General features: G+C 49.0%; 2 protein-coding genes across 2 annotated transcripts in view; one reads left to right on the top strand and one right to left on the bottom strand.

Moving 5' to 3' along the window:
• The window catches only part of LOC142582206 (uncharacterized), a 28,899-nt gene extending 11,754 nt beyond the window's left edge, over positions 1–17,145 (top strand). The window contains exons 2-3 of the mRNA XM_075691625.1: positions 1,962–3,329; positions 15,528–17,145. Coding sequence (XP_075547740.1) covers positions 1,962–3,329; positions 15,528–15,697 — 1,538 coding nt within the window. The 3' untranslated portion in view covers positions 15,698–17,145. The remainder of the gene's footprint in view (positions 1–1,961; positions 3,330–15,527) is intronic.
• LOC142582207 (UBX domain-containing protein 4-like) overlaps positions 16,199–23,354 on the bottom strand; it is a 66,678-nt gene continuing 59,522 nt past the window's right edge. Inside the window, exons 11-12 of the mRNA XM_075691626.1 lie at positions 20,551–20,765; positions 16,199–19,217 (exon numbers count right to left, since the gene is read on the bottom strand). Coding sequence (XP_075547741.1) covers positions 19,067–19,217; positions 20,551–20,765 — 366 coding nt within the window. The 3' untranslated portion in view covers positions 16,199–19,066. The remainder of the gene's footprint in view (positions 19,218–20,550; positions 20,766–23,354) is intronic.

Genomic DNA, 23,354 nt, shown 5'->3' with positions numbered 1-23,354 from the left:
TTTCAGAACGTGTTATTTGTGTAGCCATATCCCCGTTTTAGACGATGCCTCTTACAACACCAGCCAAAACAAGCCTCGCAGACACATATACCGTCATTCCCACGACGGCACAGCGCCCCTTAGGAAACTCCCATAGACGGCGGCACCAGATTTCCCTCTAGGTGTTACAGTGAGAAACTCTATGGTCGTGGTCGTACATTCATCTTCGAGGCATCGTGGGCCTACACTCGCGTCATCCCATTATCATCATGCCATTGTCGTCACGTTGTCCTTATACTATCGTCATCATTTCAGAATCGTTATTTCATTGTCGTCATACCGTCGTCGTCATACCGCATTCGTTCTTCCATCGACATCATTCCTAATTCATCATTCCATATTCGTCATGACGTCATGGTCATGACCGAGCGTGGCGAGCGTCAATGCAAAGCGGCCCGATCCTGAAGGCAGTGTATATCGTATATTTTTATTTATTTTTATTTCAGATACTGGTCAATCCCAGTGGGATTTTTACAGGTTGGGCATATATTATATACTCACAAATAGCGATAAAAACAGGTTTGCATGATTTCAACAAAAATATTTGCAATCGACACGAAGCAGATATACACATATGATAGCAAATAAAACAAGAATGGTACATTTCATTTGGCAAAAAAGGGTGAAATTGCATAGGCAAATGCAATGCTCATACAGATTTCATTTTATACAATGACGTGAGTGGTGTGTTATTTCCGGCTAACATAATTTACTTATTGCGCAACAGCTCTTCTACAAGGGTTACAAATTTCGGCAACGATGTGTTAGTCGTTATGCAGGGGTCCAGGCTATCCCATTCTCTTATTGCAAGAGGAAAGAACGAATATCTAAAAGAGTCAGTGCGAAATGCATGTTCTTTAAGTGTTAGTGAATACTTATGGCGGGAAGGTCTGGTGTCAGCTAGGGATATATACAACGAAGTATTTATTCGTAATCCATTGTGTATTAATTGGAACAATAATTTTAGTCTTGCTAGTTTGGCGCGGTTTCGCACAGTAGGAATACAGGCTTGTTTTAGCAGTCGGGTATGTGAATCGCTATTCGCAGAATAAGCAATGGAAATTTCAGAATGACCTGTACCTATTCCAAATATGGGTGCATTGTGTGTCGCTTCATTACGTGAATGATATCAGTAACGTCTACAGCACACCGTGAGATGGCTGCTGACGTATTCTTTCCCTTTTTTCTGCGAGCGGCACGTTTTATTGCGACAGCAATTTAGGTATACTCCCGGGAGCATTTTTGCCGTCGCCGTATAGTTCCATATAATGTCTAAGGGTGTTAGCGCCGTCACCGCGCACCGTATGCTGTATGTGCAAGTGAAGGCGTGCGAAGGTGAGCCGATGGTGGCGCCTCACTGTCGCGTGCGCAAGGGAGGAAAACTGGGGAGAAGGCGCACCGTCTTCCGTCGCGCGCAAGGAACCGGGGAGGGGGGAGGAAGTAGGTGGGGGGAGTTGTACTTCGGCAGCAACTGCATATGGCACGGTCGCGCGGGCTTTATCTTCAAAGCGATCTGCTTCTGGGGCAGAGTCTAGGGTCGCCGACGGCTCGCAGTTTTGCATGTGCTGTGTTCTCACTGTTCAATTTGCGCTGAAGCGATAGACAGTACAAAGGTCACTTCGCTTGCTGCTGCTGTCACTCTTCCTCACGCCATCGTTTTGACAGCGAGTGTCCGCAGTCATCGAGTGTGTTGTGTGCGTGTTTGCCTGTGCGCGCTGACAACATGCTTGTTAGTTTAGTTACAGTAAGCGATTGTTTGCTAGTTTATATGGCTGGTAGTATTATTATGGTCGTCTACTAATTTGCTATCGCAATAGATGCTTCGCCTTTCGGGCGAAACTGCGACTTTCTTTTATCGATATGTTTTCGGATAATTGTTATGGCACCATTGAAGCGACCGCATTGTTGGGTTATTTTTGCAGATTCGTTGATCGTCCAGTCACGGAGCCCGATGGAAACGGGAGAGACGCCGAACATTTCGCCAGCAATTGACCGCGAACGAGGACGCACACTCAAATGCTCCTCCGTGGTCAGCACCGTGGTCTGCTGCTCCGTCGTCTTCGCCGTCGCTTCTATCACAGTGGCCGCCATCATCGCCATGAAGAAAGCTGTGCGGTCGTACGCCGCGCTAACGATGAGGCTGCACCTCGTCGAGGAACTGGGCAACATTTGCGAGACCCACGGTTGCCGACAAGCGCTGTGGCTCCTCAACACGTCATGCCTAACATCCTTGGACATTTGCGACGACTTCTACGGTTTCGTGTGCGGCCGGTGGTATTGGAAAGCACCGACAGGCGTTAAGGCCTTGTCCTACAGCAAGATACTCGGTTATAACTACAGCTCCTTGGTGGACGAAACCCTTTTTGCCCGCATTCTATCTTCATCACAGGCTAAAGGCACCGACGGCTATAACATGGCGCTGGTCTACAGTTCCTGCGTCAACTTCCTAGCCAACACGACAACAAATCTGAACAACATGTTCCAAGCGGCCAGAGTAAACCCCCGAGCTTTCCTCGAGGTTAATGACTTCTCGCAGCTCTTTTCTCTGACGATTCAGACCGTTGTTGCGACCAGACTGACGTCGGTCGTGACAGTGGTCTACCTGACGACGAATGCAACTGTCGGCGTCCTGACAGGAACCTCCATGCGCTCGGCATCTTTCATACCGGAAATTCAAGAAGCCTTGCTCGAGCAACTAGCCTCGTCACTCGGGGATAGAAGGGTCTCCAAGATGGTCGACGCGATAGAGAACCTAGACGAACTGATTCAAAACATCACCGAGCCTCATTTAAAGAACACCGGGCTCAACGAAGCCTTGACGGCCAGAGCAGATTTTCCAGCTCATGGTGTATACTGGAAGGACGTCTTGAAAGAACACGTTCTGCCTCGGCCACTTGTGTCAAAGCCCTTTCTCGTTGCACGTACGAACAGTGAACGCGCAATTCAAAGCATAGTTCAGAAACTGGCTTCAGTTCCCTTGGAGGTCGCCAAGGTCTACTTGATCCTCGTTCCTTTCGCGAGATACCTCAGTTTCGAGCTCAAAGTAGCATCTCGACGAGGCTTTCTGCTGGATTCTATGAAGGCCAACATGTGCGTACGCTACCTCTACGCAATGTTCGGAACGAGGGCACATGCTGTCCTAATGGAAATCATGGGCACTAGTAAGGCCGCAGCCCGGAGTCGTCAAATGTGGCAGAATTTAAAAGGAAAATCCCAAGTTCTGGTCGAGGTTGGCGCCGGCTTTACGCTCAGCAAAGACGCCCTACTGAACGCAACGCTCAAATCTCATAGTAAGTATGACGTACACAATGATATTGTAAGCACACGAGCTTATAAATTTATTATGTAGAAAATTTTTAGATATGAAAGAATAAAGAACAGTTTCTAATCCTCATTGACATACGTGGAGATACACATGTACCTTTATCTTTAGCGCACCTATTTTGCTTAGCGTTTGACATCGCGAAGCCGAACTCTTGGTCGCCGTACAGAGCACATGACCACGCTTCTGTTCACCGCTTTCGAAGCTTTGTCAGCGCCTAAACACGAAAACATTTAAAAGCAGATTAGGCGTTCTCAGATACGTAATCTGGTCATCTTAGATATTACGAAAGTCGCATGACTTAATGTGGACGAAAAAAGGCACAACAAATTTACGCAATATCTAGTAAGCATCTACAATTAGGGCTTTGTCCACTCCACTCTCTCAATTATTTAACTGCCCCAGGTATTTTAAGCCACCGTAAACGTACTATACGGAGTCTATGCAAAGCTTCAAGCAGCTTGCTCGTTTTCTCAAAGAGAAGCCGCTTGCTCTTGTTTTCTCTTACACATTTTGCAAGCAACTTGAAGCTCCTCAAACTACTTTTACGTATTGTCGATATTTAAAAGCTTTCCACGTGGTACTTATATTTTAACTAGCTGCTTTTATTACTTCTATTAGTAGTAACACGTACCTCAACCTCAATAACTTTACCGCCCCCCCCCCAATCTTGTTTGGCTTTGTTGTAGTAACTATTTCAACATTACACATCTTCATTGATCTCAAACTTGCAAAGCCGCATTCCGGACGAACACTCCTGGAATGAACAGCTGGACCAGACAGGCTTTGGAAATGAAATGAACTACGAGTTTGGCATCGATGTTGAGCAACTCCTTATTTGCAGGCGACAACGTCAAGCCGGACGTCAACGGCGTGCTGCAAGCGCCGTACGGTAACGATTTCATGGCCAACCTCATAGTGCTGGCGAAGCACGCGGTGAAGCAGACGGAGCTGAATCCCTCTCTGTTGCCTATGGAGAGCGAAGCTGAAGTGGCAACAGAACACCTTGTGCCTGATTTTTACTACGACTCCGCCACAGAAGCCAGCGTCAACTATGGGACTCTTGGCGGCTACATGGCCCGGATGCTTTTCGCCGCCGGCTTTCCCAAAATATATTCTCCCACGTACGTCGACTGCTTGGACAAGTATACACAGCACCACGGCATACCGTTCGAGAAGAGGGACTGGCAGCGCTACGTCAAAATGCAGTGGTCCATGAATGTAGCCTTCGAGTCACTACCGAAGGAATCGACAGCCCGTTCCCCCGCTCTGCAAGAGCGGTTCTTCTTTCTTCGCTACGCCATATTTTTCTGCGGCGAAGACGCGCCAGTGAAAAATAGTCTTCAGTATGCTGTAAAAACTTCTCGTAGCTTTGCGACAGCTTTTAACTGCTACGAGCCGCCTAAAAACCCTTGCGTCTAAACTGTGGGCATTGACTTACTGTAACCGACGATTCCGTTATAAAAATCAGCACTGCCCCATCATCATCATCATATTTTTATAGCTACTTCCAGGACGGAAGGCCTCTCACTGCTGTAACCTGCGCCTGCGCAAACTGATTCCAACTTGCGATTCCCATATGTACGGTTACCTTGACATGTTAAGCGTTGTAGCAGGTTTGCGGCCACCTCCATCATCAGCTTGGAGGCACCGTCTCTGGAGTGTGCTCGAAGGAGGTTGTATTGTGGCTGTAGATAAGAGATGCCCTAGAAGACACTCCAATTATGATAAACCTTGTAGTTTCCTTGGTCAGCTTCTCGACTGCCGCGCACATTCATACACAAATACTTCCACTACACTGGCTGTCAATAGTAACTGGAAAGAAACCACTAAATTGGACTTCGCCCCGCAAGGTCCTTTGTTCTTGAAAAGCTAGCTTTAGGGCGCAAGAACACACACGCACACATTTGAAATTGATTCGAGATTCTCAATTTCGCAGTACGTTATGAGGAGCGTGTAGTATATTTACCTCTAGAGGAATGGAAAAATACTTGCCAAAAAAAGAGGCAAGATTATTTTGTTGCGATAGTAATTATATGGACACGCCAGCCGCATTTTTGCCGTCGCCGAGATATTCCGTATAAAGTTCAGGGACGATAACACCGTCGCCGAGCGTCGTTTGCTATATATGCGAGTGAAAGCACGCGAGAGAAGCCGACGGTAGCGGCTCTATCTGGCTGGCATGTGCGAAGGAAGGAAGCGGAGAGAAAACGAGCCGTCTTCCGTCGCGCGATAGGCCGTGGGGGGATGGGAGGTGGCGAGGGGAGGCAGCCTTGTGGGCTCCGGCAGCAACTACGCATTTCGCGACCGGGCGCAAGGGAAATTGACGATCGCGGCTCAATCTCGGGTAGGCAGCGAGGGAGCTAGGGAGGGAGGGGGAGGTGCGGTTTCGACTCGGTCAACAAGTGCTGTAAAATTTGGAGTCGGGCTTGTAGGACGATCGGAGGAACTTGGGGCGACAGGAATAGGCGAGCAGGATTTATTTACGGTATTTACATTTTAGACATGGGATACATTTGCACAGTCTAGCGTGACTCCCAAATGGAGCCCGCAAGACTAAGCATACAGCAAACGAGCACACAGCTCACGAGTACATTTCGAGCACAGAGCACGACGACGAGCACTAGCAGCCGATAACAGCCGCTTATAACAACTCCGTTCGACGTCACCGTAGAAAGTCCTCTTGGCAGCCTTTGAGAGAAGGGGGTAGGGGATTTACACACACACATGCCGCACAGGTTTCAGTGCTCTCTCCGAGGGTCGACGACCTTTGCAGATCAGCCGTCGCCTCTAAATTCCAGAGCGGACCTCGCACAGTGGCCTCCGCCGCTGCACATGGTCTGGTGTCTCGAAAAGCACATGGGGAGGTTCCGCCAATTACCTCCCCTCAGAACTCCCCTGAGCTGACCCCTCGCCGCGTGGCTGCCGGTTATCCGCAGTTCTCTGAAGTTCATGGTTGGTTAGCGCTGTCCTCGCTGGTTCTCTGAAGGGCGCCACCACCCCGGTTGGATCGAAACACGTGCAGCGGGTTGAAATAACTTGCACATTGCCACCTCGGCAGGCCATTCCTAACAGTGCGTACTTTGCATGGCCGCGCGCGCCGTATTTTGAAAGGGAAGGGAGGGAGCGTTTCACTAACGGAGCGCTTCCGCTTCAACCACCGGAGCTGCTGGGAAGAGACCCTTGGGCAGTTCGTTGCTGCGCTACGAGGGTTAGCGAGTGCCTGCGTTTTCGGGGACCGGCTGGGCTCGCTGCTCCGGGACCATTTCCTCTGCGGCATCAATACCGCCATGCAGACGCGAATCCTAGAGCTTCCCGACCCCTCGCTGGACGACGCCGTGAAGGCAGCGATGGCAATGGAAGTTGCCGCCAAGGACGCCGGCGAGATTGCCCGTCGGATGAAGCGGCGGTCAACAAGTTGGCGACAAAGGGCAGTACCTGCGACCGCTGTGGTGGTGCCCATTCCCCCTCAGAGTGCCAGTTCTCTCAAGCACAATGCTTCACGCGCGGGAAAACTGGGCACCTCGCACGGGTATGCCGAAGGGGGATGACGAACAGCAAACAGCAGCAGCAGCAGCAGCCAGGGTAGCCGTCGCAAGGGTACGCGGCGGGGGCGTGCGGCAGCAGGCTCAAGTTATTCCGCGGCCAAGCTTCATGTTGTGGCCGAGGACCCACCGATTTTCGATATGTGACACACAGGCCTTGTACCGTCGTCTGCGCCGCCTTACATGCCGACCATCGAAATCTGCGGGCACACCATTTCCATGGAGCTGGACACAGGGGCCAGCGTGTATGTCATGGTCGGGAAACGGTTCAAACGCACTTTCCCCGGCGTGTCCGTCGAGGCTTCGGGCGTGATGCTGCGCAGCTACTCCGGGCAGCCCTCCCAGGTCCAGGGTCAGGCACAGGTCAGCGTTCGCTTTGGCGACAGGGAAGCAACCCTTCCCCTTTACTTAACCAAGGGGTCGTCGCCGAAGCTGCTGCGCCGAAACTAGATTCATGCACTGGGCGTTCGTCAGCCAGAGTACCAGGAAGCCAGCATGCATGTGGTGAAAGATGTCCCCAGCCTCTTGACAGAGTTCAAGTCCCTGTTCCAGCCAGGGGTCGGCACATTCACCGGCACGACGGCTGGCATCTATGTACCTGAGGGGGCCCGGCCACGTTTTTTCGAGCCTCGCCCACTGCCGTTCGCCCTAAAGGACGGGGTCACCAAGGAGCTGCAACGCTTACAGCGAGAAGGCACATTGGTGCTCATCAAGACGTCTGAATGGGCCGCTCCCATCGTACCAGTCCTCAAGCGAGACGGCAGTGTCAGGATCTGCAGGGATTTCAAGGTTGCAGTCAACCCCGTCGCTACCGTCGAGAAGTACCCGCTGCCCCGGATCGAAGATCTCTGGTCCGCGTTGTCTGGTGGACAGAAGTTTACCAAGCTCCACCTCAGAGATGCTCACCAGCAGATAGTGCTCCAGGATGCCTCCCGGAAGTATGTCACAATATCGACAACTTTGGGGCTCTTCCAGTACACGCGCTTACCGCTTGGCGTGGTCTCAGCCCCGGCCATATTTCAGAGGGAGACAGACAACCTCTTCAGGGGCAAGAGGCACGTGGCGGTGTATTTGGATGACATCCTGGTTACTGGCACCGACGACGGGGACCACCTGCAGAACCTGCACAACGTCCTGGTACGACTGCAGGACGCCGGTCTCAAGCTCAAGCTGGGAAAGTGCATTTTCCTGGCCACCAGTATTACCTGCAGTCGTACCTGCACAACGTCCTGGTACGACTGCAGGACGCCGGTCTCAAGCTCAAGCTGGGAAAGTGCATTTTCCTGGCCACCAGTATTGAGTACTTGGGAGCTGTCATTTCCCAGGATGGCCCAGTCCCGGCTCCCCTCAAGGCTCGGTAGGCAACATTGGTCACTGCACCAATAAACACTGGCGAGCACAGCTGCTCGGCGGTCAGTCATCGTTCATCAACACCACTCTGCGGAGCATCTGCCTAACGGAGGTGCCTCGAGCCCTCCATCGTTCACGAACCCGGGCGGATCGTGACACTGGGCCTCTTCGATTTTCGGAGTTCTGGCAGCCCGCTAGTTCCCGTTCTGATAGGAAGTCACGTGGGCTGGGATCCCAAGACAACCCGAACCTGCCCGAAGTTTGCAAAATCGAACGCCGGGACAGCTAGCCAAACCAAAACGCCGGGCGCTGCCATGCTACCAGCATGGCAGCGCCCGGCGGGGCCGGCGCGCGCTCGGCGTAGTCGGCCCATTTATGCTTCGCCAGCTTGAAAATATATAGTTGCATTCAGGGGTACGATCACTTTCGCGCGATTTCGCGCGACTCGGCGCAGGATGCGCACCGGGGCAGCCTCACCCTGCGCAGCGCAATAGATACCCTCCGACGCGGCGGATGACAAGACGCGAAATCGCGCGATTGTATACTCGAAAGCGACATCTCGAGGATCCCTGCTCGCAGCGATCACGTCGCCCACCGGCGACATTGACGAGATGGCATTGTGTCATCACAAGACATGAAAAAGCAGGTTATCGGGTACGTCTCATACGCATATTTCGTGCCGACCTGCTTGGGCTTCGATTTCAGAAAGTTTGTTGTGGCTGATTGTGCTTCTCATTTTGAGCCTAAGGAGCACGGGACGCGGCTGGCGCATGAAAATGCACGCCGCCTGTGACCAGCGAAACGTTTCACATTGGTCGCGATCATGAGGGCAACAAGTCAACGTACGTATGTCTAATGCACCGAGTGCAATCAGTGCATTCTTAGATCAACGGCCTGCAGTCGAACACATATCGGTTTCGAGGTGCCACCTAAGAATACGACGGAGAGACGGAGCGAACACAGGCTAGCTGCAAAGCCTTCGCTAACTGCAGAAAAAGGAGATATATACATACGCCAGATATGTGAAAAGGAAGGCCACCAGAGAAAGACGAATCCAAAATGTACCGCAATGGGTGGATGAGCGTCTGCAACTTGCGTGGAACACGGTGCACAGACAACACGCACGCATGAAAGCGCAGCGCGCTGAACACCGCCGCGAAGAAGCCTTCAGGGGACACACACACATACACGAAAGCTTCAAACGGTTCACCACTGCTCGTATCACACCGCTTCGCAATGCAGAACGGAGCGTAAACACTTTAAAAAGATAACGCTAGAAGTAAGGAAATCTGAAGATGACCGTAGACAGTTGGCTGAGCGAGGTAAATTTAGTCCTCAAGCGCCCGCGTTGCAAACCGTGAAGTCCCCGCAATGATGGCGGCGAGCGCCCACCGCCTCTTTTAGTCGTCTGCTAGCCAGAGAACTTCCAGAAAGCAGCCAGACCAAAATCGTCCTGGCAAGTCCTGGCAGCCCGCGGGTAGCCAGAACCGTCCAGCGCGAGCAAAACGAACGCCCGAGGGAAGTGCGTAGCGCGGTGGGCGGAGCAAACCGAGAAAAACGAAGACGCTCTGGCTGGCTCTGGCAGCCTGCGGGTAGCCAGAAGTGGAAAATCGAAGAAGCCCACTGTCATTCACTGACACTGTATCGTGACGCTGTCATTCTCAAAATTGCGAGGAATAACTTTGTAAGGAACGTAAGACAATGTATGCACCACGTGGAGCGCCTGCGCGGTTGTGGTTCAGAATGATTAGTATTTGAACACAGTAAGGATGTGGCATATCCTCAAGGCTCTCATAGATCCGACCAAGACCAAGGCAGAAAACAACAAAACCATCTACCGGTTCATCCACCAGTTCAAGAGACCAGACTCGGAACTCCTGGAGAAGGTACGCGTTAAGTGCTTTGGGGACACAAACCCAGCAGCTTACGCAGATCGCTACCGGGGAAGAGAAAACGATAACCTGGACAGACCCATCACGCGAGAAGAGGTCTACACAGCGATTCGAAACACAACCAGAAGCACGGCCGCGGGTGCAGACAAGATCAATAACGCACGCATCCCCAATCTCAGTGATGAGTTAGTCGCAGAATTAACCGACTTTCTCAACAAACACTGGGAAGCGGAGACCGTCCCCGAGGAGTGGAAGCATGCGGAGGTAGTCATGATTCCTAAGTAAAACTCTTGCTTGGGCTAGTTGGTTCATGCTTGAATTAGTAAAAGCAAGGCGCAGAAGACCTGGACTTAAGAAGAACAGGCGCCGGTCTGAACAGGCGCCGGTCGTGTCGCTTGTGTTCTTCTTGAGTCCTGGTTTTCTGCGCCTTGCCTTCACTAATTCAAGCATGAACCAACTAGCCCATGTAAGAGTTTTACTTGAGCATATTTCTTCTACTTTGGACCCTTTCTTTCAAGGCGCCGGTCCTGTCGTTTGTGTTCTTCTGAGTTGTGGTCTTCTACGCCTTGCCTTTACTAATTCATGATTCCTAAACTGGGCAAGAAACCGCTAATTGAGAACTTCAGACCGATCACGCTCACATCGTGCCTGGCAAAACTGTACGAACGAGTGGCGACGCTGATACTACAACAGTACATGGAGGAAACAAACTGTATCCCCACAGCATTTTCGGCTTCAGAGCAAAATTATCAACTCAAGACGTACTGCTTCAAATCAAAGAAGTACTCGGGAACGTCCCCAGTAGCAGGGAGAATATAATAATGGCATTGGATATCAAGGGGGCTTTCGACAATGTAAACCACGAGGCTATCCTCACAGGCATGAACGACCTGGACTGCAGGAGGAGAGTCTACGGCTATGTCAAAGCCTTCCTTTCAAACAGAACGGCAACGATTGGCCTGGGAGAGCTCCGATGAGAGAAGTTCCTTACTCCAAACAAAGAGACGCCTCAAGGGTCGGTCATCTCCCCCACGCTTTTCAACATAGCCATGATTGGCTTGGCAAAACAGTTAAAAGAAATCGACGGCATACACCATGCCATGTATGCCGATGGCATCACCACCTGGGTTAACACAGGCTTGCTCAGAGAGAAAGAAGTTACAAGCATCAGCCACCTGCGTAGAGGACTACGTCGGAGCAAGAGGGCTAGCGTGCTCCACTGAGAAGTCCGAGCTCCTGAGAGTTTGGAGAGGAAAGCGAAAACCGCACAGTCCCCACCAGCGATGAGTTAAAGCTCAACGTCTACCTCGAGGGGAAGCCGAGATTGGAAAAGACGCTCATCAGAATCCTGGGGATGTGGATACAGTCAAACCAACGCTACACCCACACCCTGCCCTACTCAAGGCATCCACCCTACAAGTGTCCCGCATGATCACGCGCATCTCACACAGATGCCACGGCATGCGAGAGGAGGACACACTCAAACTGGTCAGAAGCCTGGTGGTCAGCCGAGTGACATACAGCCTCCCCTACTACAATGCCATCAAGAGCGAGGTACAACAGGCAGACGCGATTGTACGCAAAGCCTACAAAGCCGCACTCCACCTTCCCTACAACACCTCAACCGAAAACCTCCTAGCCTTAGGACTACACAACACCTTCGAGGAATTGAGAGAGGCGCAACTAGTCTCCCAACTGCGCAGACTACAGCAGACCCCGTCTGGCAGGGAGCTCCTGAAGAAACTAGTCTGCGCCGATCAACTTGAAGAGATACAGAGGACTGAAACAATCCCGGACAAGTATCGCAACACACTAAATGTAGCACCTATACACCCAGGAACATGGATCCCAACCTACACAAAGCACGCAGAGAGGCAAGGGCTGAATACCTACAAAAGACACTAGCACCCCAAGAAACGACGGTATACGTGGATGCAGCCACATACGCCAGAGCAGCGGGACAGAGCAGCAGCAACGTGGTAGCAACGGTGATTGATTCGAACCTACGCGAGATCACCAGCGCATCACTACAACACTGTAGGATAGTCGAGGCTGAAGAAGCGGCCGTCGCTCTAGCAGCAGCGGAGGGATATCGGTCTAAACGATCTCTAACAATCCTTACAGACTCACAAACGGCGTGCCGCAACTACCTACGCGGCAGACTAGGATATGGAGTGCTCCGCATACTCCGCTCTGGATAGCACATAACACAACGACAACCAAAAGAACCAATTAGGCATACGATAGTATGAACGCCGGGACACAGGAGTGGCAGGGAACCATGAGGCAGACAGGACAGCTTGAGGGTACACTTATTACCGAGCATCCAACGTAGGCGACCTCGAGGGGACCGACCCTGTACCCCAAGACTAGACTAAATTACTACAAGAGCTGCAGAAAGCGGTATCCACCACCGCACAACTCCCTTAGCAAAGAGGACTCTGTCGCGTGGAGGCAGCTACAAACGGGCTCTTACCCGAACCTAAACGTACTCAGCAAAATGTATCCCACACAATACAATGACAAATGCCCCTGGTGCCACGAAACACCCACGCTGTATCGCATAAGGTGGGCATGCCAGAAGATAGACGTGGTACCCGTTATATTAAACCCGAGTGCGGAGCAATGGGAGGGAGTGCTCTCCAGCGATCGCCAGGTAGACCAAGGTCTGCTTTGGCAAGCACAACTGGCAGCAGCATCCTGCCGAGCCCTGGACTAAGGGCAACCGACCATTGTGCAAGAAGATGGACGAAGCCATCTGAAGACCGCAGAAGACCAGCGAATCTAGGGCTCAATAAAGTTTTTCACTCACTCGACAAGCAATGCCCGCAGCGTCGACAACGGATGTCCTGCGACACGGGGCCCTTAACACTATCGCGTTAGTAAATGACAGGAGTGTGGCACAAAGACTACCAGAGAAGCTCGTGTCAAGATTTACGATGCGTCACATCTGCACAATGCCCTCCGGACATCTAACTATAGCGTGACCCCTCCCAAATGCTGTGCAGGAACTGCCACGCCTGTCTCCATGCTCACCCGCAACAGCAACGACAGTAGAAGGAGGAGGTGGGGAGACTGTTAGCCAGGGAATGGAGAGAGAGCAAGAGGTAGCAGTTTTGTGAGCTGCAACCCAGAATGGTGCCGAAGCGTGCACTTAGTGCCAATGAGACGAAGGCTCGCATAAAGCGTCGAGCGGAGCAAGAACAAGAAACACAAGCGGGACAGGCAAGGTGACATTTCACATCACGTCACGACTGTCATATGCCGTCAATGTATCACCGCCAAATAATGTCAATGAGCGCAAACAGCAGACAAATTAAAGCTTCGCTTACACCACTTCCCACAGTGCATGGGATCTGCATCTTTTACAGCGAAGCTGTCTCTACCGTCCAAAGAAATTTTCGTGTCATTAGCGTGGTAAGCGAAAAACTGTGGGTCAGTCCGGGAGATAGTGCAATGCCGGGCCGGCCCGCGGCGGAGGTGAAGCAGGCGTTAAGCATTCCCCATACATGGGCCGATCCCAAAGATAGCACAATACCGGCCCGACCTGCGGTGCAGGTGAAGCAGGCATTAAGCACTCCCCATACGTGGGCCGATCCTGAAGATAGCACAACACCGGCCCGACCTGCGGCGCAGGTTAAGCAGGCGTTAAGCACTCCCCATACGTGGGCCGATCTGGAAGATAGTGCAATGCCGGGCGGACCCGCGGCGGAGGTGAAGCAGGCGTTAAGCACTCCCCATACGTGGGCCGATCCCTAAGATAGCACAACACCGGCCCGACCTGTGGTGCAGGTGAAGCAGGCGTTAAGCACTCCCCCTACGAGTGCCGATCCCGAAGATGGTGCAATGCCGAGCTGACCCGCGGCGGAGGTGAAGTTAAGCACTCCCCCTACGTGGGCTGATCGCAAAGATCGTGCAATGCCGGGCCGACCCGCGGGGAGGTACAGTTCGCCATTAAGGGGCCCACATACACAGCTTCGCTGGTCATCCTTCAAAGAGTGGAAGGGCACCGAGTTGTTTTCTACGAGATTCCCCTGAAAGCTCCACGCAATCGGCCTTTTTTTCATTTACCTGTGCTTCTCTCTGCCGCACGCCGCTACAAACGTTTTGGAAGGGTGCCATAGCTTTCGCCGACTTTGTGTGCATGCGTCCATGTTGAGAATGCGTCAGGTGTGCATATCGTGGATCGCAAATCATTATTACTGGATTCTCTAGGACAGAATGTCGTTATTGGAAGCCATGAAACACTCAATGACTACTCGTTGAGCAGGCCGGAGTGCGCTGTTGTGCAAACAGTACGGCCAATAAGGACACACCGAGTTCCCTTTGCCGACACTGCTGCCTTGGAGTTTGTCGTTGCTGGTTTCTGCCCTTATTTGGAGCTCGCTTTTTGTATTCCTTTAAAATAATATTTATCCATTTTGCATATTCAAGAAGTCTTCGAGCGCAGCCTTCCGCGCCGGATTTATCAAAGCGGTGCACTTGTTTACATTGACATCTACAGACACAGATCATTAGCATCAAATATTGTGGAAAAGGTGCAGCGCTGATATGAAATAATGTCAAAACGTAGCAAAACGTATCTGCACATAAGTGTTCCACCCAGAGACAAGTCAACATGGGCGGCCGAACCACTTAAACAATGGGAACTGTGACTCAGATAACACATTACGGGCTGATAATTTATTTCCGATTCTTGCTTTCTTTTTAACTCTATCATACCTAGTTTACATGTGCCCTAAAACATTATTAGAGATAACTGTGCTTGCATAAATTAAGCGCTCTGTTCTTTCGCGAAAACGCAGATACCATCACTGATACCGTTGGTATAACTGAGTGAGACGGTTGTTTATGCTCTTGGAGCAAGGATTTATGTGTCACTACTAGAACTAGCCTTGAGAGTGTTAGCAAGCGCAACCACTCACAAACTATGGTGACGGATGTGGAACATCCTTTCTGCTGCAGGCATCACGAGTACGTAAACTTCTTGGGTGAAGGTCAATAAACCCACACGTGCTACCTGAACGCATCAATGTTGCTGGATTCGAGATGCTCGTTATGTAATGAACGAGTCCCAGGGTTAGTTCTAGTAGTAACGCATAAATATGCCAGAAAGTGGATGGGAAGATGGCGCCGCGGTAGCTCAATTGGTAGAGCATTGCGTGCATTATGCGAAGACGTAGGATTGTTCCTCACCTGCGGCAAGTTGTTTTTTTTTTAATCCACTTTCAATTCTATTAATTTAGAATTTCTTTATTTCAATTAGTAAGTACAAGTAATTTCCCCTGTGTTGTCCTTGGTGTCTTTATTGGCTTCTAATGATTAATAAAAATCGGGCCCCTCGGTTAACTCCTTTTCTTCTTCAAACCCCTTTTCCAGCGTTTCTACCATTCAGAGAGCGGCCATGGCCTCCGAGTGCGCAAATCTCAAAGGCCATAAACTGGCGCACTCGGTTCCTCGCAACACCTCCGGATGGCGCTCACCTCCGCCGCATCGTGGCCTACGCAAGAGGCCGCGTGTCTCCCAGAAAGCTTGCCCTTGGTGCGTAGATTTCGCCGCCAGCGTTTGCCAGTAAACATTACGGTTACATAAGCTGCAGTTGCTGGAAAGTGAGAAGCAGTCAGTGATCTTCACATGTTATCGCATTCTGCTCTTAAAGTTGAAGCTTAAGCGTCCTCAAAATTTTTGCCTCTTGCATGGGTAAAGTGTCCCAGAAATATTGGGCCCTGAAACACGCACATTACGGCTCAATATAATTTATGCCTTGCCAGATCCTTTTGTGGTCAAGCAAGGTTTCGCACTACACGTGCCAGCAACCGTATTGTTATGCCTATTACTGAATGCCCTCAATTGATCATACATCTACAAAAACTCGGATAGGCAACAACGGCATGTAACCTGTTTGGCATACATACTATCAAACCAGGGCTCAGTTACAGTGGTTACAGTGGAACATTGATTATTAAAAATGAAGTGCAGCTCGACATTGCTTCTTTCTTTCGGTTTTATGCAGAACACTATCTGGCAAATTCTACACAGGAGTTTACACACATGCTTTTTAATGGCATTTATTTTATCAATTTCCACAGAGCGCAGGCTGCGACAGGCTTAGAAACAGCAGACCGATTTGCTGGTTGACACGTTCAGTACAAGGCAGTAGTTGACAATGCACTGCATAGGAATGTTTCTACTTCACGTTGGACACTGAATTGCCACAACACAGTCAACCCAGCAAATTACAGCTGAAGTTCTAGGAAATTGCATGCAAGAGAAACGTCTTTCGGTACACAGTCTCAATTTAAGAGATGGCGCTATGAAAACAAAAGAATGTATGGCATAAAAAATGAGGCACAAAAGTATCTTCCACGAACCTCAAGGCCGACTGAAAAGAAAACCTAACAATCCACTCACATAGAGCCCATAAGAAACATTTATTTCGGCTTCCTTGCAGAGTTCCAGATACAGTGGGTGCACCAGGATAACCATTATGAGCTGACAGCATTTTCAGGAACGCTAAACATTTTAGTAATTTGATATTTGAAAAGTTCTCACTTTTGATAAGCACATTTGAAAGTGTTTCAAGAAACATTAATTATAATATGGAAAGGAGCCATGCCCATAGTTCTAATTGCAGCTTTCAGCTTATGTAAGCCTGGCTTACATTCCTTGCCCAATGTTGGCTTGCTAGGCTAGGCACCAGGCTATCTTCGAGCCGCGCTGCCTTCATGAAACCGCAAGCAGACTGGCATGCTGGTCAGCTGAAGACATTAAACATAAATAATAAGGTTCCAAAAATTTCTGAGCATGAAGGAGATCGCCCAGCCTGTAACAAACTCATTAAAGGAAAAGGTTACGCAAGCCGTTCGCACTTTCAAAAGAAAGTTCCAGTTGTTCTCCAAGTCAATAGAAACAATGGCACTGTGCACATATAAGTTCATTTGAATACACCCCTCTTGGTTACCTAAAATAGAAATCAGAATACTACACACTTTTTCATCCCTTCAAAAAAAAAAAAAAAAAAGAGACATTACGTTTAGGTACACCACTCAAAATGGCTGCATCCTCATCTATACAACACCTGGCATTCCAATATGGCCCAGTCCCAACTACAGGTGGAAACAGAGCTTGTAGCTTAAAATCTGAATTTCCAGCATTGCCCATAGCATGGCAGCTTCTTTGCAGTATGTTTGCTTATGACAAGTTGCATTTGTCAAACGCCCTAGCTAAAAAAACAAGGGTACTGTGGTCTACATGACTGGTCGCAGCACCTCATGGCTGGCATGACCAATGAATTAGGGCTCCATATATTTTACGACTGTTAAGAAAATGCAGCTCCAACAGCAATAACTAACTTAGCTAAAGCATGCTCAAGTCATCTGCTGAATTAGTCAGGACAACTAATATTGGTTGATCTATTCATGTAAAATGCTCCCCGAAATGAAATAACACTAATAAAGGGCCTCATTTACTTGTTAATGATTGGGCTTGGTCTCTGTGCAGCAAGTTCAAACTTCACTTTTTTTGGTACCCACTTTAGAAAATGAATTCAGCAAATCAAGAAATCAGTCAAGGCCCAATATGCTGTGCCTCTCATCAAGCTTCATGCGAAACAGATACCATGAACCTGTATACGGCAAAATAAAATGGTTCTCTTTCATCATCAGATACACTGCTTTTGGTGTGACAACAGATTGCTATCTTGAGAAAGCCACACTGTTCCTGCAGCCAATAAACAAGTCAAAGTAAGCTGGGAAATGACTACTTGATACTTGTAAGACCTTGTCATCAATTTAAATGGCTTACTAGGAGCCCATCTTTTTGATGCACAGTTGACAGCAAAAGTTTGTGGACCATGTGAGTGCATCCGTTACTGCCCTTCTGACGTGACAGCTGCTGTTGAGCCTAGCCTGTGCAAAAGGTGTCACAAGAATGTAAGTTCTTTCATACTGCAGTTTCGCATGGTCGTCACTGAGCAAATTATACTTCAATGGTAGACAGAAAGCGTTTTTGGGGTGACTGCGCCGTCTTCAAAAACAAACTGTTCATCCTCCAAAGAAATTTCAAGTCTCTGGCAGGTGACACAAAGATGTGTGCCTGTTTCTATCCCATTGCTATTGAGCCAGAAATAAGTTGTGCCAGTTGCTGAAGTATTAACACAGCGATGGCAATACAAACCATCAAGCGGTAGAAGAGAATCAACAAGCCTGTGAGTGCAGAGTGATGCAGTTTCATCCGAGCACTGCTCTCGACAGCGGCCGCCATGCCAGTAGAAGGTGTGGATATCCAGCTTGGCATGGGCTCGCATGGTCTTTCAACTTTGCAGTTAAGTGTGCACATTATGGCAAGTTGGTGCACACATGTATAGAAGAAAAAAAAAAAACTAAATCAAACCAGGACAGGGAACAATATACGCAGGAGCTTGACGCATTTGTTTCCTTGGAAATTCTACACATAAAGGCTAAGAAAGGCTTTAGGAGCCACAAGAGGTCATCTACAATGATTTTACTTTTTCTCACAAATGGGAAAACATTTTGTCTGTGCATTCCCAGGCATTTTAGTAATCTAGTGACCAACATAATTGTTCTGAAAAATTGCCAGTTTTAGACAAACACCTGTTATTTTCCTTGCTTAATATGAGCTTCTTCTCCCATAATCTCTAGCATCAGTGTGGGCTCCGTATTGGTTATCACTGCACAAAGGCACAGATGTACTAAAGTGTGACTCACACTTTGTACCATGATCAAGCAACCTCACATACAAATATTGCAGCAGTACCACCTGTGCCTTCACATCTAATTCATCTTCAATTTAACAACAGGTTGCTGCCGCATCTGAGCCCACTCCCTGTCCACATATATATATTTTTCCCCTCTTTGTACAGCTCCTGATCATCCCATGCGTATGCAGTTACGGCAAGGCTACATCTGCTGCGTGGAGTTCCCATTCCAGGTGTTGGTGTCATCGTCCTCATCACTGAAGCGCTGGTTGGAGAAGCGGTACACGTTTCCTTCACGTTGGTACACACCCTCGCCTTGTGGCTGCTGCGGTGTCCGTCGCCGTCGTGCCCCCCTGTAGGCAGCAAAACAGGCAAGGAACGAGTCAAACGAGGTCAGCGTCAACAGCTCACTCCAATAAGGCACATGTCATCTTGATGACCTCAGCTCATCATGAGTGACTGTCACTTTTTGACTTATGACAAACCCTCCTTAAAATGTGGCAGACTTTCTACCATCACGTAGAAACAGCACAGATGACGAGACGTATGAAAAACAGACAGAACAATGGGCTGACTATGAAGAGATTCTTTATTTGAAGCAACATAGTAATATACGGCAGAGGACACAGAGGGTACACTGCTATCTGTAAGTGACTTGGCTGGCCAGCACAGAAAAGCAGTTAAAATTCAATGGACAAGTCCCACTTGATGCTAAATACAACAGGTGTAAAACTCAGAACAGCACTAAAAGTCAATGGTTGATAAAAGACTAAAACGGGACTCCACAAAAATATTTGCAAACATGTCTCAACAATGCTGGAGTCCACAGGAAGGTGCATCAATCAAAACTGGGAGTCGAGATACCTCATGTCTTTGTCAAACAGAGTGACTGATGATACGTGCAAGCTGCTCCCTTCTTATGAATGATAAGCACTTCACAAATTTTGCACACATGTTGGTCATGGTACTTAACTACCCTTACATCATCATAATAGCCTCTTACACAGACACAGTGGCGAAAGTTGTCGACCAGCTTGGGCACCTAGGTATATGCTTGTGGGCGTCATGCCGTCATGGTTGCTCCAGCATCGTGAACCAACTCTCTTCATGCGATTATTGTCACACCTCCTAAGCCGACCCAGAGGTATGTGTTGGTGGTCGTGATGCCGTCGTGGTTGTTGCACTGTCGCCATGCCACCTTTGTCATCCGACTGTCATTGTCACACATTTGTCAAGCATTCATTGTCACAACGCCGTTGTGATGCCATCGTGGTCGTTCCATTATCATTACTCCAAATTTGTCATCGGACTCACGTCAGGCCGTTATCGTCACGACATCATTGCCATACAGGCTACTTGATACCGTTGTCATCATTGTGTCATAACCACAGCTATCGTCATGCATTCGTTGTCATACCGTCGTCGCAGTCGTCGTGAGACAACTTTTGCCGTAATTTTTTTCATATGTCACTGATGCTTCCTCAAAAGTGAAAGTAACGAAGCTTGGTCTATCCACTGGTCGTTGACAGTGCCCAAAACAAAGGAAAATGGCTGTATGTAGGATCATTTCGGGGCTTGACTGTAGACGGTAGTAATGTATAGTCTTTAAACCTCCACAGAATAAACGTCTATATGTCCCATTTATGTGCCCAGGATAAAACACTCCCAAAGGATAGGCACACTTACCCCTGTGCTTGCTCTTGCGAAGCATCAGTGTGCTGAGCAGTGGCACCAGCACTGCTGTCAGAAGCTGGAGCTGAGACTGGGGGGTCAGGCGATCCGAAGATGAGGCCTACAAAGAGACTCCAGATCACGCCAAATGGTGTCAGCAGAGACCACAGGAGGTTCATAAGTGATGCTCCCGATTTGCTCACCGCTGCTGGGACCACCACGCTGGGAGTCTGCGCAGACAGAGACCAGAAACCACATTCAGCAACACCAACCGAGGCAACACATCAATTTGTTCCTTTTGAAAGGTCAATTTGCAACAAGGTGGACACACCACTGCTGCACAGAGGAGTTGCTGCCTTCACCATGCAAGCACTACTGCATGCTATACAACAGTGCGAGGAGGGTGCATATCTGCAGCTTTCTTCTGTCATGTCCAATTTTACTGCGCTAGCAAGCCAGTGTGCACATATGGCTCCAGGTGATGCCACACTTGGTACAGTGCTTGTAGCATGAGAGGAGGCTCGGTAAATCAGAAAAGATGCAAAACTGAAATACTGGTGGCAAAGCCAATTTTGACAGCATCTACTTGGGCTTAGTTGACTTTCTTTATTGCTGCAGATAGATTACGCTGTGTTCTATACTGAACACAGTGAACTGAACTTGGGCAAACTTCAAAGAGATTTAATGAGCCACAACAGTCCAAATATGAAAAAAAAAGATACTTAGCAATGTGTTATGTCAAATTGACCTATTGGCACTAGAGAAATTAACCAGAACAGAGGTTTTAAGGAATACTTCATCAGTCAAATTGATTTACTGTTTCTCTTGTGTCCTCTATGAAAGATGCCTCAGCAGGGAACTTCCAAATAATTTAAGTGCAGTTGAACCAACTTATAATAATATTTAAGTGCCACAAAAATTCCATTGTTATAACCAATAATTGTTATAACCACGTTGCATGAAAAAAAAATCAAAATGGGGATGGCGTAGCTGTTCCGAGAAAACTATAATGGCGGGGAGGCCAGTTCTCCTCCCAATCACCTTGCTCTATCCGGCTTCTGATTGTGTTGACTCGTTGAACTGTTTAACTCTGCTGCCTGCACACTCCGATCGCGTGTTGTTAACAAGCCGCGGCTGCTGGTGTTCATCAAGAATGGCACTGCCATAACTGCGAAGAGGGGTCAAGGGCGGCAAGTGACATACGAGCTCTGCCGAGGCATCGCTTTGGTGGCCCTAAAAGGTGCCTTTTAAAATATGCAGGAAGGTTGCCGCGGCAGCATCTCAGCTTGAGAAACAGAAGAAATGCTGGCACATGATCGGCACAAGCATCTCGCCACGTACTTTCAAATGGCTTGCACGAGAAAATCGCATGTCCGTCAGCCTTGTTTGCTTTACGCAAAACTTGACGACATCCTTCTCCATGGCATCCAGCTGCTCCACGTAGTGAAGTGGAAGGTCCTTCGCGAAAAAAATCCCACGAGGGACTGACTTGCCTACAGGACCTCCCGCGGGGACAATGTTGAAGCAGCCTGCCCATCCCCGTCATCGCTGCTGTCGTCGACAACACTATCCAATGCAAACGCATTGGTGATGATCCCCTCATCGATTAGAAGCACCAAGTTTCCAAATCTATAGCCGTGCGCTTTCTTTTCACTGGCTCATATGAGGGCCCAGCGAGTAATTTGGGATCAGCGCCGGCAGCATTGTCAGAGCAGTCGGGGCGGTCCATTCGTGTTTCGGAGGGTGGCGTGGCGCAGTGCTACAGGTGCAGCCCATTAGTGCTCAGAGAGGTGGAAGGGTGACGGGAGATGTGCGCGCGAGGCTGGTGTGCATCTCTCATGGAGAGAAGCGGGCGGTGGCAATTGGGGTAGCGAGCGATCATATAGCGGCTTGCATTTCACATTCCATTACCTTTTGGCACGGACACCCAGCAGCCAGACTTTGTTATACCGATAATGTGGCATGGGGATATTGTAGTAAGCAGGTTATTTCCCCATAGAAAACATACAAAAGTTGACGGTGCAGCAGCTTTTCAACGTTGTAACCAATATATTGTTAAAACTGGTATCGTTATAAGTGGGTTTGACTGTACCTAGGTTCCCTTTGTGTTGATGTACACCAGTGCGACCGTGAAAAAGGACGGGTAAATACGATGAACACAAGCGCTACACATCGCCATGGATTGCCAACTAGCTCAGTCCCGCACCTTCTTTTGCGAGCCCAAAAACCTTCAATTTGCCTTCAGCTAAAATACGGTCACCACTGTTGTGAATCGAGCCCAGAATCAAAAGGCACAGGTATATGCCATCATGGTGGACGGTCAACTTCTTCAGTGTGGATGCCTATGCATGAGGCTGGTACCAATAAGATTTAAACCACTGCAGAAATGAAATATTTCCCACCTGTATTGTAGGCTTTTCCAAGCACGTAGACCACGTATGTAAACTTTGTGCATGCATTCTTTGTGCTCCTGTTTTTGTTCAAGTGTAGCTTCACACATAGCATGAAATACAAAATAGCTCCAGCAGCAATGTTACAAAATATGCTCCTGCATGGTTATGAAGTGATGTCATTCTTTAGTTTACTTACATTACAGTAGTAGCAAAAATGTCATTTAGAAACCTCTCTACTGCCACTTGCCACAACTATTACTCAATTGGTCGAAAGATGACCGACACCACCACCTTTTCTTTTCTTCACGAGGCACAAGGATGGAATAATGTGCTACCTGGATGTGTTCTTTATTTCCTGGTAAGCTGGGCAGTAGGGTGTTTAGTTCTCTATAATTGCAATGAAATTTATTAAGACTAAATTCTAAT

Source organism: Dermacentor variabilis, chromosome 5, assembly GCF_050947875.1.
Source record: "Dermacentor variabilis isolate Ectoservices chromosome 5, ASM5094787v1, whole genome shotgun sequence".
In the NCBI taxonomy this organism is placed as follows: domain Eukaryota; kingdom Metazoa; phylum Arthropoda; class Arachnida; order Ixodida; family Ixodidae; genus Dermacentor; species Dermacentor variabilis.
This window is presented reverse-complemented; position numbering and strand designations above follow the sequence as displayed.